Genomic DNA, 15682 nt, shown 5'->3' on the forward strand with positions numbered 1-15682 from the left:
ATTCCAATCAGGATCCAAACAAGGTCTTCAAACAGTGAGCTTGGATTGTTATGTCTTGTAAGTCTTTTTCATTTATAACAATTTTCCTTCACTTATTTCTATCCCCTCCTGTCACTGATTTGTTAAGGGAGATTTGGTCATTTGTCTTATGAAATGTCCTACATCCTGGATTTGGCTGATTGCTTCCTGTGGTATTCCTTACTTACTGCTTCACTGCCTGCCTTTCCTATAAACTGGCCGTTAGACCTAGATGTTTTTGTAGATTCAATTCTGTTTTTTGGAAAGAGGAAGGGCAGCAAGAAACTTAGGTTGTGTACTTCTGATAGCACTACACCAGGAGGCTTATACTGGGTTCAGGTGATGTCAGTCTGACCCCTAGACTATCTGGTTCCTCAACAACCTTTCACAGCTTCCATTAATGGTCAAGATAGTAATCTTAATTTTTAATTATTTTTCTTTTTGAGGCTCAAATTGTTCCATCGTAGGCCAGAGAGAATCCCTTCAAATTGGCTCCTTAAAAAAAAAAATCTTTTATTGAAATGTAATATGCATACAGAAAAGTGTACCATAAATATTTTTAGTGAATTTTCACAAACTGAACTATAAACCAGAACATCACCAACAACCCTAAGAGTGCCCCTTATACCCTTATGTCCTCCTTTTATCTTGGGTGACAGGCAGGGAGGTGACCTTGCCCCCCAAAAGTAACTACTTTACTAAATTTTAACACCATTGACTGGTTTTGCCTGTTTTTGTATATAAATGGCGTCTGAGTTGCCCACTTTCTGCCACTTGTTTGACATTCTTTGCAAGATTTTTCCATACTAATGTGTGGAGTTGTAGTTCATTTTCACTTCTGTACAGTTTTACTGCATAAATATATAACATTTATTTATCCATTCTACTGCTAATGGGTTTGTGGATAGTTTTCAGTTTTTTCCTATTACAAACAGTGTTATTACATTCTTGTACATGGCATTCATGAACACATGTACTCATTTCCTTGGCTATATACCTAAAAGTGAAATTGTTGAGCAACTGGTTCTATATATATATATAGTGAGTTTATAACAATACTAGCAAAATGTTTGTACCAATTTACATTTTGATGTAAAAGAGGACATCAAAATCATAAAATGTGGGGGAGGAGAGTAAGAAAATGTAGATTAAAAAAAAAAATTTCCTTAAATGTATTTGAGCCCATATGACTACCAGTCTAAGGCAAGCAGCTATAGGAAAGGGTTACTACACTTGAAAAACAGGGTAACCACAAATTAAAAACATACACAAAAACCAAAAAGAAGAGAACATAAGTATAATACAAAAGATAATCAGGGGGAAGGGATAAATTGGGGGACTGGGATTGACAAATACACACTACTATATACAAAATAGATAACTAATAAGAACCTACTGCACAGCACAGGGAACTCTACTTGATACTCTGTAATGACCTATATGGGAAAAGAATCTAAAAAAGAGTGAATATATGTATATGTATAACTGATTCACTTTGCTGTACAGCAGAAACTAACTCAACATTGTAAATCAACTATACTCCAATAAAAATTAATAATAAGAAGAATCAAACCACAAAAGGAAAAACAAGAAAAAAAGGGACAAAGAAGAAATATAAAATCAATGGGAAAACAAGGTTTAAAATGGCAGTAAATACGTATCTATCAATAATTACCTTAAGGACTTCCCTGGTGGTGCAGTAGTTAAGAATCCGCCTGCCAATGCAGGGGACATGGGTTTGATCCCTGGTCTAGGAAGATCCCACATGCCACAGAGCAACTAAGCCCATGTGCCAAAACTACTGAGCCCATGTGCTGCAACTACTGAAGCCTGTGCGTCTAGAGCCCATGCTCCACAACAAGAGAAGCCACTGCAAGGAGAAGCCTGTGCACGGCAACGAAGAGTAGCCCCTGCTTGCTGCAACTAGAGAAAGCCCGTGCACAGCAATGAAGACCCAACACAGCACCCCCCCCAAAAAAAGATAAATTTTTTAAATTGAGAAAATAATAACGAAACTATAACATTAAATAAATAAATAAATCGTACATTTCTTTAAAAAAATTACTTTAAATGTCAATGGACTAAATGCTCCAATCAAAAGACACAGAGTGGCAGACTGGATAAAAAAAACAAGAGCCTACAATATGCTGCCTACAAGAGACCCACTTTAGGGCAAAGCACACATACAGATTGAAAGTGAGGGGATGGAAAAAGATATATGATGCTAACGGAAATGATAAGAAAGTGGGGGTCGCAACACTCATATCAGACAAAATAGACTTTTAGAAAAACGCCATAAGGAAAGATAAAGGACACTTTATAATGATAAAAGGATCAATACAGGGGCTTCCCTGGTGGCGCAGTGGTTGCGCGTCCGCCTGCCGATGCAGGGGAACCGGGTTCGCGCCCCGGTCTGGGAGGATCCCACGTGCCGCGGAGCGGCTGGGCCCGTGAGCCGTGGCCGCTGGGCCTGCGCGTCTGGAGCCTGTGCTCCGCAACGGGAGAGGCCGCAGCAGAGGTAGGCCCGCGTACCACAAAAAAAAATAAAATTAAAAAAAAAAAGGATCAATACAAGAAGAGGATTTTAACTCGTCAACATATATGCACCTAATATAGAAGCATCAAAATACATAAAACACAATTAACAGACATAAAGGGAGACACTGACAGGAATACAATAATAGTAGGAGACTTTAACACCCCACCCACATCAATGGACAGATCTTCTAGACCGAAATTCAATACAGCAAACAGAGATCCTAAATGATACAACAGAACTGTTAGACTTAATTGATATTTTTAGAAATTACCTCAAGCATCTTTTGTGACCACAACAGCATGAAACTAGAAATCAACCACAGAAAAAGAAATGAGAAAAAAACGATTACATGGAAACTAAACAACATGCTACTAAAAAACCAATGGGTCAATGATGAAATCAAACAGGAAATTAAAAAATACCTTGAGACAAATGACAATGAAAACACAACCATACAAAATCTATGGGATGCAGCAAAAGCAGTTTTTACAAGAAGTTCAAGCGATACATGTCTTCCTCAAAAAACAAGAACATGTTTTTTGTCATAAACATGTCTGTTCATGACAAACTCACAGACAATATAATACTCAATGGTGAAAAGCTGAAAGCCTTCCTGCTAAAATCTGGAATAAGACAAGGATGCCCACTCTCACCACTTCTAGTCAACATAGTACTGGAAGTCCTAGCCACAGCAATCAGACAAGAAAAAGAAATAAAAGGTATCCAAATTGGAAGGGAAGAGGTAAAACTATCATTATATGCAGATAATATGATACTATATATATAAAGTCTTAAGGACTCCACACAAAGACCACTAGAACTGATAAAGGAATTCAGCAAGGTAGCAGGATACAAGATTAACATACAGAAATCGGTTGCATTTCTTTACACTAACAATGAAGTATCAAAAAGGGGATGTAAAAATACAATACCTTTTAAAAATCACACCCACAAGGGACTTCCCTGGCAGTCCAATGGTTAAGACTCCGCACTTCCACTGCAAGGGACATGAGCTCAATCCCTGGTCGGGGAACTAAGATCTCACATGCAGCCAAAAAGAAGAAATAAAAAAATCACACCCCTCAAAATAAAATATTTAGAAATAAACCTGACTAAGGAGGAGAAAGACTTATTCACTGAGAAATATAAAACATTAATAAAGGAAACTGAAGATGATTCAAAGAAATGGAAAGATATCCCACACTCTTGGACTGGAAGAATTAATATTGCTAAAATGGCCATACTACCCAAAGCAACCTACAGATTTAATGCAATCCCTATCAAATTACCCATGACAATTTTCACAGCACTAGAACAAATAATCCTAAAATTTATATGGAACCGTAAAAGACCCAGAATTGCCAAAGCAATCCTGAAGAAAAAGAACGAAGCAGGAGGCATAACCCTCCCAGACTTCAGACAATACCACAAAGCTACAGTAATCAAAACAGCATGGTATTGGCACAAAAACAGACATATGGATCAATGGAACAGAAAATAGAGCCCAGAAATAAACCCACACACCTACAGTCAATTAATCTTCAACAAAGGAGGCAAGAATATACAATGGGAAAAAGACAGTCTCTTTAGCAAGTGGTGTTGGGAAAGTTGGACAGCCATATGTAAATAAATGAAGTTAGAACACACCCTCTCACCATACACTAAAATAAATTCAAAATGGCTCAAAGACTTAAACATAAAACATGACACCATAAAACTCCTAAGAAGAGATCATAGGCAAAAAAAATCCTACCAATGTTTTCTTAGGTCAGTCTCCCAAAGCAATAGAAATAAAAACAAAAATAAATAAATGGGACCTAATCAAACTTACAAGCTTTTGCACAGCAAAGGAAACCATAAGCAAAATGAAAAGACAATCTACAGAATGGGAGAAAATATTTGCAAAAGATGCGGCCAACATGGGCTTAATTTCCAAAATATACAAACAGCTCATACAACTCAGCAACAAAAAAACAACCCTATCAAAAAATGGGCAGAAGAGGGACCTCCCTGGTGGCACAGTGGTTAAGGATCCGCCTACCAATGCAGGGGACATGGGTTCAATCCCTGGTCTGGAAGGATCCCACATGCCACGGAGCAACTAAGCCCGTGTGCCTGGCCGCTGGGCCTGCGCGTCTGGAGCCTGTGCTCCGCAACGGGAGAGGCCGCAGCAGAGGTAGGCCCGCGTACCACAAAAAAAAATAAAATTAAAAAAAAAAAGGATCAATACAAGAAGAGGATTTTAACTCGTCAACATATATGCACCTAATATAGAAGCATCAAAATACATAAAACACAATTAACAGACATAAAGGGAGACACTGACAGGAATACAATAATAGTAGGAGACTTTAACACCCCACCCACATCAATGGACAGATCTTCTAGACCGAAATTCAATACGGCAAACAGAGATCCTAAATGATACAACAGAACTGTTAGACTTAATTGATATTTTTAGAAATTACCTCAAGCATCTTTTGTGACCACAACAGCATGAAACTAGAAATCAACCACAGAAAAAGAAATGAGAAAAAAACGATTACATGGAAACTAAACAACATGCTACTAAAAAACCAATGGGTCAATGATGAAATCAAACAGGAAATTAAAAAATACCTTGAGACAAATGACAATGAAAACACAACCATACAAAATCTATGGGATGCAGCAAAAGCAGTTTTTACAAGAAGTTCAAGCGATACATGTCTTCCTCAAAAAACAAGAACATGTTTTTTGTCATAAACATGTCTGTTCATGACAAACTCACAGACAATATAATACTCAATGGTGAAAAGCTGAAAGCCTTCCTGCTAAAATCTGGAATAAGACAAGGATGCCCACTCTCACCACTTCTAGTCAACATAGTACTGGAAGTCCTAGCCACAGCAATCAGACAAGAAAAAGAAATAAAAGGTATCCAAATTGGAAGGGAAGAGGTAAAACTGTCATTATATGCAGATAATATGATACTATATATATAAAGTCTTAAGGACTCCACACAAAGACTACTAGAACTGATAAAGGAATTCAGCAAGGTAGCAGGATACAAGATTAACATACAGAAATCGGTTGCATTTCTTTACACTAACAATGAAGTATCAAAAAGGGGATGTAAAAATACAATACCTTTTAAAAATCACACCCACAAGGGACTTCCCTGGCAGTCCAATGGTTAAGACTCCGCACTTCCACTGCAAGGGACATGAGCTCAATCCCTGGTCGGGGAACTAAGATCTCACATGCAGCCAAAAAGAAGAAATAAAAAAATCACACCCCTCAAAATAAAATATTTAGAAATAAACCTGACTAAGGAGGAGAAAGACTTATTCACTGAGAAATATAAAACATTAATAAAGGAAACTGAAGATGATTCAAAGAAATGGAAAGATATCCCACACTCTTGGACTGGAAGAATTAATATTGCTAAAATGGCCATACTACCCAAAGCAACCTACAGATTTAATGCAATCCCTATCAAATTACCCATGACAATTTTCACAGCACTAGAACAAATAATCCTAAAATTTATATGGAACCGTAAAAGACCCAGAATTGCCAAAGCAATCCTGAAGAAAAAGAACGAAGCAGGAGGCATAACCCTCCCAGACTTCAGACAATACCACAAAGCTACAGTAATCAAAACAGCATGGTATTGGCACAAAAACAGACATATGGATCAATGGAACAGAAAATAGAGCCCAGAAATAAACCCACACACCTACAGTCAATTAATCTTCAACAAAGGAGGCAAGAATATACAATGGGAAAAAGACAGTCTCTTTAGCAAGTGGTGTTGGGAAAGTTGGACAGCCATATGTAAATAAATGAAGTTAGAACACACCCTCTCACCATACACTAAAATAAATTCAAAATGGCTCAAAGACTTAAACATAAAACATGACACCATAAAACTCCTAAGAAGAGATCATAGGCAAAAAAAATCCTACCAATGTTTTCTTAGGTCAGTCTCCCAAAGCAATAGAAATAAAAACAAAAATAAATAAATGGGACCTAATCAAACTTACAAGCTTTTGCACAGCAAAGGAAACCATAAGCAAAATGAAAAGACAATCTACAGAATGGGAGAAAATATTTGCAAAAGATGCGGCCAACATGGGCTTAATTTCCAAAATATACAAACAGCTCATACAACTCAGCAACAAAAAAACAACCCTATCAAAAAATGGGCAGAAGAGGGACCTCCCTGGTGGCACAGTGGTTAAGGATCCGCCTACCAATGCAGGGGACATGGGTTCAATCCCTGGTCTGGAAGGATCCCACATGCCGCGGAGCAACTAAGCCCGTGTGCCACAACTACTGGCCCACGTGCCACAACTACTGAAGCCCGCATGCCTAGAGCCCATTCTCAGGAACAAGAAGCCACCGCAATGAGAAGCCCAGGCACCGCAACTAGAGAAAGACCACGTGCAGCAACGAAGACCCAACGCAGCCAAAAATAAATAAATAAATATCCTATGACAAACCATAATGAAAAAGAATATATAAAAAAAGTACATATATATGTATAACTGAATCTCTTTGCTGTACAGCAGAAATTAACACAATATTGTAAATCAACTATACTTCAATAAAAAAATAAATAAAGTGAACCTCTTATAAGCAGCATTAAAAAAAAAAAAATTTACACTCCCACCAGTACTGTATGAGAGGTCTGGTTGCTTTATATCCTTCCCAATACTTGAAACTGTCAGTCTTTGAAATTTTAGCTGTTGCAGTGGGTGCATATCAGTTACCACACTGTGGTTTTAATCTGTATTTCCCTGATGACTAATCAAGTCTCTCTATATATTTATTGGCCATTTAGCTATCTTGTTTTGGAAGTACCTTTGCAAATCTTCGGCCCAGTTTTCTATAATGTTGTAGAAGTTATTTATGTATTCTAGATATAAGCCCTTTTCTGGATATATGTATTATGAATGTTTTCTCTAGTCAGTGGGTTGCCATTTCACTCTTTTAATGACGTCTTTTGATTAAGAGAAGTTCTAAATTAAAATTCACCTGTTTTGTCACTGCTTTGTTGGAGAAATCTGGCCATTGGTCCTGTGAAATGTTTACCTCCTAGATTTGACCAACTACTTCCACAAGCTATTTTTAAACTTATTTACAGAGTTGTACAACCATTACCACAATCCAATTTTAAAACATTTCTATCACCCCAAAAATATCCATCACACCAATTTAGAATCATTCCCCATTTGTACCAGCAGCCCTTACGCAACCACTAATCTACTTTGTCTCTATAGATTTGTCTTTTCTGGAACAAAGTATCTATGCTGGCTTATAGTCATAATTTAAAAAAAATTTTTATGTAATTTTCTTACATTTCTTCTACATTCTGAAGTACTCCTTACTCCTAGATTTTATCACTCATGTATTCCTCTAATACTAAATGGTTTCATTTTCCACACTAGATCTCTGAACTCTTATATCCTAGTTTATAGTATGAGGAACGAATCCAAATTTGTTTTCCAGTTAGCTATCCAGTTTTAACAATATTAATTATAAGTCTATTTTTTCCCCACTGATATGAGATATTCCCTTTACAATATATTAGATTTTCATATATGTATAGGCCTTTTTCTAGATGTTCCATTTGTAGAATGTCTTACATTTTAGATTTGAATGACTGCATTTTTGAGTTATTGCTCACCTTGTTCCTTTATTTCCTTCCTGTAAACTGCCTAAACTGTTTATTACATCTAGAGTCTCGGGCTTCCCTGGTGGCGCAGTGGTTGAGAGTCCGCCTGCTGATGCAGGGGACACGGGTTCGTGCCCCGGTCCGGGAAGATCCCACATGCCGCGGAGCAGCTAGGCCTGTGAGCCATGGCTGCTGAGCCTGTGCGTCCGGAGCCTGTGCTCCGCAACAGGAGAGGCCACAACAGTGAGACGCCCACGTACCGCAAAAAAAATAAAAATTAAAAATAAAAATTAAATTAAAAAAAAATAAAAATAGAGTCTCAAGTTGATTCAGGGTTTTTATGGGGGGCAACAGTACTTGCTAGGTGGTATGGACATTTTCTTTTTCTTTTTTAAATAAATAAATTTATTTATTTTTGGCTGTGTTGGGTCTTTGTCGCTGCATACGGGCTTTCTCTAGTTGTGGAGAGCGGGGGCTACCCTTCATTGTGGTGCGTGGGCTTCTCATTGTGGTGGCTTCTCTTGTTGCGGAGCCCGGGCTCTAGGTGTGTGGGCTTCAGTAGTTGTGGCGCACGGGCTTAGTTGCTCTGTGGCATGTGGTATCTTCCCGGACCAGGGATTGAACCCGTGTCCCCTGCATTGGCAGATAGATTGTTAACCACTGCGCCACCAGGAAAGCCCTGGACATTCTGATTGCAGCACATCAAGAGGCACATAAAATCTGGTGGTTTCACTTTTTGAAATGCTAAGATTGATAAATGGTTCTGGTGGTGTCAGCCTGGTCCCTCTATTAAAAAGACTCCCACCAACCTTCCAACCTAATGGTTTTAAGAGTCACTGATGATCTTTGACTAGATACATCAATTCATTAGGAGTCACAAAATGATAATTTTCCCCCCTATCATTCATGCTACAATTACTAGCTGGAATTTTTCTATTAAAAAAAAAACTTCCTGGGGCTTCCCTGGTGGTGCAATGGTTGAGAATGTGCCTGACAATGCAGGGGACGTGGGTTCGAGCCCTGGTCCAGAAAGATCCCACATGCCATGGAGCAACTAGGCCTGTGAGCCACAACTACTGAGCCTGCGCGTCTAGAGCCTGTGCTCCGCAACAAGAGAGGCCGCGATAGTGAGAGGCCCGCGCACTGCGATGAAGAGTGGCCCCCGCTTGCCACAACTAAAGAAAGCCCTCGCACAGAAATGAAGACCCAACGCAGCAAAAATAAATAAATTAATTAATAAACTCCTACCCCCAACATCTTAAAAAAAAAAAAAAAAAAGAAAAATATTTGAAAAAAAAACTTCCTTAGGGAGTGGGTGGAAGGGAAGAATAGGCAGAGCATAGAGAATCTTTAGGGCACTGAAAATACTGTATATGATATTATAATGATGGATGTATGTCATTATACATTTGTCCAAACTTATAGAATGTGCAACACCAACAGTAAACCCTAAGGTAAACCAAAGACTCTGAGTGATTACAGTGTGTAACTAATGCACCATTCTGGTGAATGATGCCAATGATGGGGAGGCAATGCATGTATGTGTAGGGGAGGGAGGGGGGCAGGTGTATATGGGAGATCTCTCTACCTTCCTTTCAGTTTTGTTGTGAACCATAAACTACTCTAAAAAAAAAGTCTTAAAAACAAACACTTAAAAGACCTTCTCCATCAACTATTTGGTTTTCTGGATGCAGTTCGTATAGGAAAGGCAGGAGGAATGCTTAATCCTTTATTCAACAGTTTTCAGAGCAATGAGTTAGGGCTCTAATAACTTATGATGGTGATAAGTAAGGTGTTTTTTTTTTTAAGTGCACAATTATGAATTTATAGATTCACACAGATTTGATGTATTTCAATCTGTAACCTAAGAATACATTCATTATTCTTTTTAATGCTCAAACTGTCCCAACTCAGGCCAGTAGGATCTCTTTCAAGGTTGTGCCTGTGCCTACTGACGTAACTCTGTAAGACTCAGACAGCTTCCTTGCTTTCCAGCACAATAAAATGCCCTAGGCCCATCTTGTATATTTCCTATCACAGACCTGGAAAGCCATTTCTCCACGCTTTGGTTCCCTTTAGTGTGAGAAGACCACAGTGTAGGGTATCAGATAGGTTTTGTTTTGTTTTTTTTCCTGGGTAAAGATTTAATTTTATTTATTTTTGGCTGCATTGGGTCTTTGTTGCTGTGCACGGGCTTTCTCTAGTTGTGGCGACCGGGGGCTACTCTTCATTGTGGTGCGCAGGCTTCTCCTTGTGGTGGCTTTTCTTGGTGCGGAGCATGGGCTCTAGGCGTGTGGGCTTCAGTAGTTGTGGCTCGCGGGCTCTAGAGCGCAGGCTCAGTAGCTGTCGCTCGTGGGCTCAGTTGCTCCGCAGAACGTGGGATCCTCCCAGACCAGGGATCAAACCCGTGTCCCCTGCATTGGCAGGCGGATTCTTACCCACTGCGCCACCAGGGAAGTCCCCAGAGAGTTTTTTAATACAAGCATATGCTTAAGGGGTCTCTGCCCATCTACTGTTAAATAAAGTTCCACTTGCACAACATGTAACATTACACTAGGACTTAAAAAGTACCAGATTAGACAGGGTACTGAATTTATGAAGCTTTTCTTTTAAATAATCTACTTCCTTCTCAAATGTCTAAGAAAATGAAAGGGAATGTAAAATGCTATTATAAAGTGACCAACTCAATGGGTCACAAATCACATTAAACTGCAAGCCAGATCAAATCCTCTCTATATAGTTATGGCCAGTGAAAGCTCTGTACTATAAAGCATTAATGTATGACATTTGGGGTGAAAAGGGAAAGTATCAAAACACAAGTCTAGAGTTTCTAGCCTTCTGGAGTCTAAGCTTTCCGGATGTTGACCTTGTGAATCAAATATGGATAAAACACTCACCTTCTAAAACAACAGCTCCAGGCTCCTCTGCCTGGACAACTCCCTCTTCATACTCTGTGGAGCTGTCACTGTCAGAACTACCTGATACCTGCAAGTCTTCAGAGACAGGATTCCTAGTCTCTGAATCATAAGAAGTGGCTGGTGAATGAGGCTGTGTCCTGCTCACTTGAAAGTAAGCATCCAACGGTGCTCTCAACCTATATATGCAGAAAGACAACAGAATTCTTGTACAACGTACCATCATCACAAGAATAATCCACAGTAATTTGGAGGTAAATCCTAGTCATTTTAATGCATCACCAGGCCATTAAATGTTGCCTTTGAACGCTGAAGTAGGAACAGAGATTCAGGCAGGTGCTGACTGGACTAGACATGCTCTTTCCACTCAAGTATTCCATTAGCCCACACTGAAGCCTGACCCCTCTGCTAAAAGCTAATCCTACTTTACTGGCATTTCTTTTGTCAATACCTTTTAAAGACATGACTCATTAATATAAAGGAAGGAAGGGAGGGAGAAAGGGAGGGCTGACTCAGCAATTTGTCTGCTGATATTAGGGGGTTGAAAAGCGAGTGGGCAAGACGAAAAAGGGCCCTATTGATCAAATATGGCCTCATGGGATTCTGCTTCTGCAGCTACTAAGACCAAAGTCTTTTGAAGGTATGAAAACTGGCTATGGTCATCACTGTCTCACCTCTTATTTTGAGCCACTTTTCAAGTCAAAAATGTCAAAGAAGGACAAAAGTTCTCTCTTTTGCCTGCTCAAACGTGCTGTTGAGCTCTCTAGTGATTTTTTTCCATTTACTGTGTCAACTCCGATATTTCTATTTTGTACATTTTTATAACTTCAGTCTCTTTATTGATATTGTCTATTTTGTTGTTTTATACTTTGCTTTAGTTCTCTGAGTATATTTAAATAGTAGATTTAAAGTTGGTCTAGTAAGTCCAACATCTTGGCTTCTTCATGTACAATTTCTATTTTTTCTTCCTGTGTACTGGTTATACTTTCTTTACATATCTTATTTTTTCTTGAAAACTGGATGTTTCAAATAATATAATGTGGTAACTCTGGAAATGAGATTTCACCCATTCCCAGGGTTTGTTGTTGTTGCTATTTCTTATAGTTGTTACTATTGGTTTAGTGACTTTTCTGAAGTAATTCTACAAAGTTGCCTTCTAGATTCCCAGGAATATGTCAGAACTTTTTAAAAACCCATTGGAAGACCTCATTCTCCACCTTTCCCTTTTAAGCTTTCTGGTTAGTCTAATGTTTGCCCCAATGGTCATCCACTGCTACAGGCAGACCCTGGGGAAAAGGCTTTTATAATTTTTGAACTGGACAAGCCAGGGATTGCCTTTCAAGTGGGATCTTTTTTTTTTTTTGCGGTACGTGGGCCTCTCACTATTGTGGCCTCTCCCGTTGTGGAGCACAGGCTCTGGACGCACAGGCTCAGCAACCATGGCTCACGGGCCCAGCCGCTCCGCGGAATGTGTGATCTTCCCAGACCGGGGCACGAACCCATGTCCCCTGCATCGGCAGGCGGACTCTCAACCAGTGTGCCACCAGGGAAGCCCTCAAGTGGGATCTTTCAGGAAACCAACAAACATGTCCAAGAAAGAGAATTCTCTGGGCATGAGGCTTTGAAGGACCTCCAATTCCATTCTACTCTCTCTAGTTGCTTCCAGGCTGCTGCCTTTTCACTGTGATTGCAGGCATTTAGTTTTCAAGACTACTATGGAGAGACTTCATAGTAAGTCCCTCCATAGTAGTGGTTAAGAATCAGCCTTCTAATGCAGGGAGCATGGGTTCGATCCCTGGTCGGGGAAATAAGATCCCACCTGCCGTGGGGCAATGAAGCCCACGTGCCGCAATGAAAGATCCCACATGCTACAACTAAGACCCAACGCAGCCAAATAAATAAATAAATATTAAAAATTTAAAAAGACTACTAATGAAGCTGAAGAGGGGGATGGGAATAGGGAATGCCACAAAGCTCACAGTTCTTACTGAGATTCAGCTGGTTTTCTTTGAGAATCACTCACTGAATTGCTACAAGTATTTGGTTAATTTCCAGAGTACTGAAAAAGTTCATTTTGATAAATTTTGCCAGTTGTTTCAATGATTTTTTTAAAAAATAAATTTATTTATTTATATTTGGCTGTGTTGGGTCTTCGTTTCTGTGCGAGGGCTTTCTCCAGTTGCGGTGAGTGGGGGCCACTCTTCATCGCGGTGCGCGGGCCTCTCACTGTCGTGGCCTCTTCCGTTGTGGAGCACAGGCTCCAGATGCGCAGGCTCAGTAGCTATGGCATACGGGCTTAGTTGCTCTGCGGCATGTGGGATCTTCCCAGACCAGGGCTCGAACCCGTGTCCCCTGCATTGGCAGGCAGACTCCCAACCACTGCGCCACCAGGGAAGCCCTGTTTCAATGATCTTATGGAGAGAATTTTCTGAGGTCCTTACTCCGCCGTTTTCACTGATGTCACTCAGGTTTCCTTTTCAAAAAAAAAAAATGCTAACCAAGTTTACAAACTTATTTTTAGGAACTGTGCATGAACAGCAGCTATAGCTACTCATGAGAATAAGAATATAAGAAGAGTATTTCCTAAGAACATTTTAACCAAATGAAATACATAATAAAGTTAGGCTATTACATGCATATCAATAGCATTCTGCATAGAAACCAGTAAAAAATTAAGTGATTGACTATTTTTTTAAAAATCACTTATTAATATTGCTTTTACATAGCAAAATAGGCATTTCCAAGCTCAGGTGGGGACATATAAAAGAGGAACTATGAAGAGCAACTGGGAGGCAGTGCTAGGAGTACAGTCTTGGAACCCAAGAAATTCTCCTTTTTTCCTGCACTTATCACCTCTGAATTAAATAACAGTATAGTAAGTTCTTGCCCCTTGCTTATCCCCTGTAGTCCTAGATTCCATAAGTTCCAAGAGAAAAGATACCCTGATCTGTCCTGTTCACCAATGTGCCTTCAAGGCAAAAGTTCAGTCTCTCACATAGTGGAGTGTTAAAATATTTGATGAATAAGTGATGACGCTGGCTGTCAGAATCAAGAAGCCTCAAACAAAGAAACAGGAAAGGAGTTTGTGACCTTGGCTGAGAAGCAGTTGGGAAAAATATCCCACTATGCATATTTCCCCAATTTTGGCTTCTTGGTGGAGTCTGAGGCAAAAGCTGCTCACCTTGGCCCAGACTCTCAGCACCTGGCCCAGGAATGGTCTGTCGGGTGAGTAATGCCAAACACCATAATGAGAAATTCACCTCAAGAAATTCAGAAGGTATAAGCAAAGAGTCCTGGAAAAGCTCAGACTTTTACATTTATTTAGTGTGGAATTTGTTTACAACACAATTTAAAGGAAAAAATTTTTAACGGCACATTTATCTGGCTCCAGAATCCATGTTCTCTCCACTGAACTGCATAATTCCTTGCCTTTAAGGTTTATGCTCTTTGTGGAGACAAACATATGACCGTCAGTCAAATAGTTTAACTGACATCATTTAACATCTAAATTCTGTAGCTCAGTCCCTGAGCAGAGATTCTACACACATCAAGCTATTTTCTGATTAGAGTCTGGCTTCTGTGTGGCAGCATCCCCTAGGAGAATCACACTGACCATGCCAACAAGAGAATTTGGTCTCTGTGGTGTTTCTAATTTTCTCTGTAAATTGGCATCTGGTTTGTAAGTGTCACTCTCCTGTGAACTGGTTAACACAAAAGTCCCCAACCAAGAGCAATCTCCACCCCTGTCTGCTCATGAGTGGATGAACAACCAAGCGTGAGGACTACTGCAATAGGCCTCTCGACAGTTCTTGGGGACACCACTCTCAGCTCTCAGCCCCCTTACTTCAACAGGGTCTCCAAATTGCACTACAAGGTACCTTCACCTATGACACAAATGTATGAAATCCTACTTTGCTTTCAAAATCCGAGTAAATGGCATCTTAAAATAACAGAGTAGCATATATTTGCAACTCTTGTCAACACAGAACTAGGCACCTCTCACCCTTGATGGATCACATCCAGCAGTGACCAGGCATTACAGAGACTGAAGCCACAGTAACAGCAGGCCCTGAAACACTAATCAGCAGGATCCATGGAAAAGGATGCTGAAATCCAGAAACAGAAGGCACGGTCCAGTTCCACAGTTATCCCAGTCAAATCACAAATCACCCCATCATCTTCCTCATTTGTAAAACATAGGTATTAGATGGCCCAGCTACCATTTTTTATTGTCACCTCATTATTTTCAGTGTTAGAAAACAAATGGGTCTGATTGAAGCTTCCTCTATCTGTTTTTGTTGACAACAGTCAGATTCAGGTTCCAACACCAGCTCTAACCTCCTCTGTGCTGTCGCTATGAGACCCTGAACAAACCATTCTCTCAGGGTCCAAGTTTCCTTCATATTTAAAATGAAAAGGTTGAATTTAGGGCTTCCCTGGTGGCGCAGTGGTTGAGAGTCCGCCTGCCGATGCAGGGGACATGGGTTCGTGCCCCGGTCCGGGAGGATCCCACATGCCGCGGAGCGGCTGGGCCCGTGGGCGATGGCC

General features: G+C 40.0%; 1 protein-coding gene across 3 annotated transcripts in view; it reads right to left on the reverse strand.

Moving 5' to 3' along the window:
• The window catches only part of RFWD3 (ring finger and WD repeat domain 3), a 39195-nt gene that overhangs the window by 22070 nt on the left and 1443 nt on the right, over positions 1-15682 (reverse strand). For 2 of the 3 annotated variants that reach the window (XM_024124886.3, XM_024124881.3), the window contains exon 2: positions 11117-11313. In XM_024124886.3, coding sequence (XP_023980654.1) covers positions 11117-11313 — 197 coding nt within the window. Of the gene's footprint in view, positions 1-11116; positions 11314-15682 lie in introns of those variants that run through there. The other variant, XM_055078934.1, reaches the window with a different exon arrangement.

The sequence above is a fragment of the Physeter macrocephalus genome, chromosome 17 (assembly GCF_002837175.3).
Source record: "Physeter macrocephalus isolate SW-GA chromosome 17, ASM283717v5, whole genome shotgun sequence".
Classification (NCBI taxonomy): domain Eukaryota; kingdom Metazoa; phylum Chordata; class Mammalia; order Artiodactyla; family Physeteridae; genus Physeter; species Physeter macrocephalus.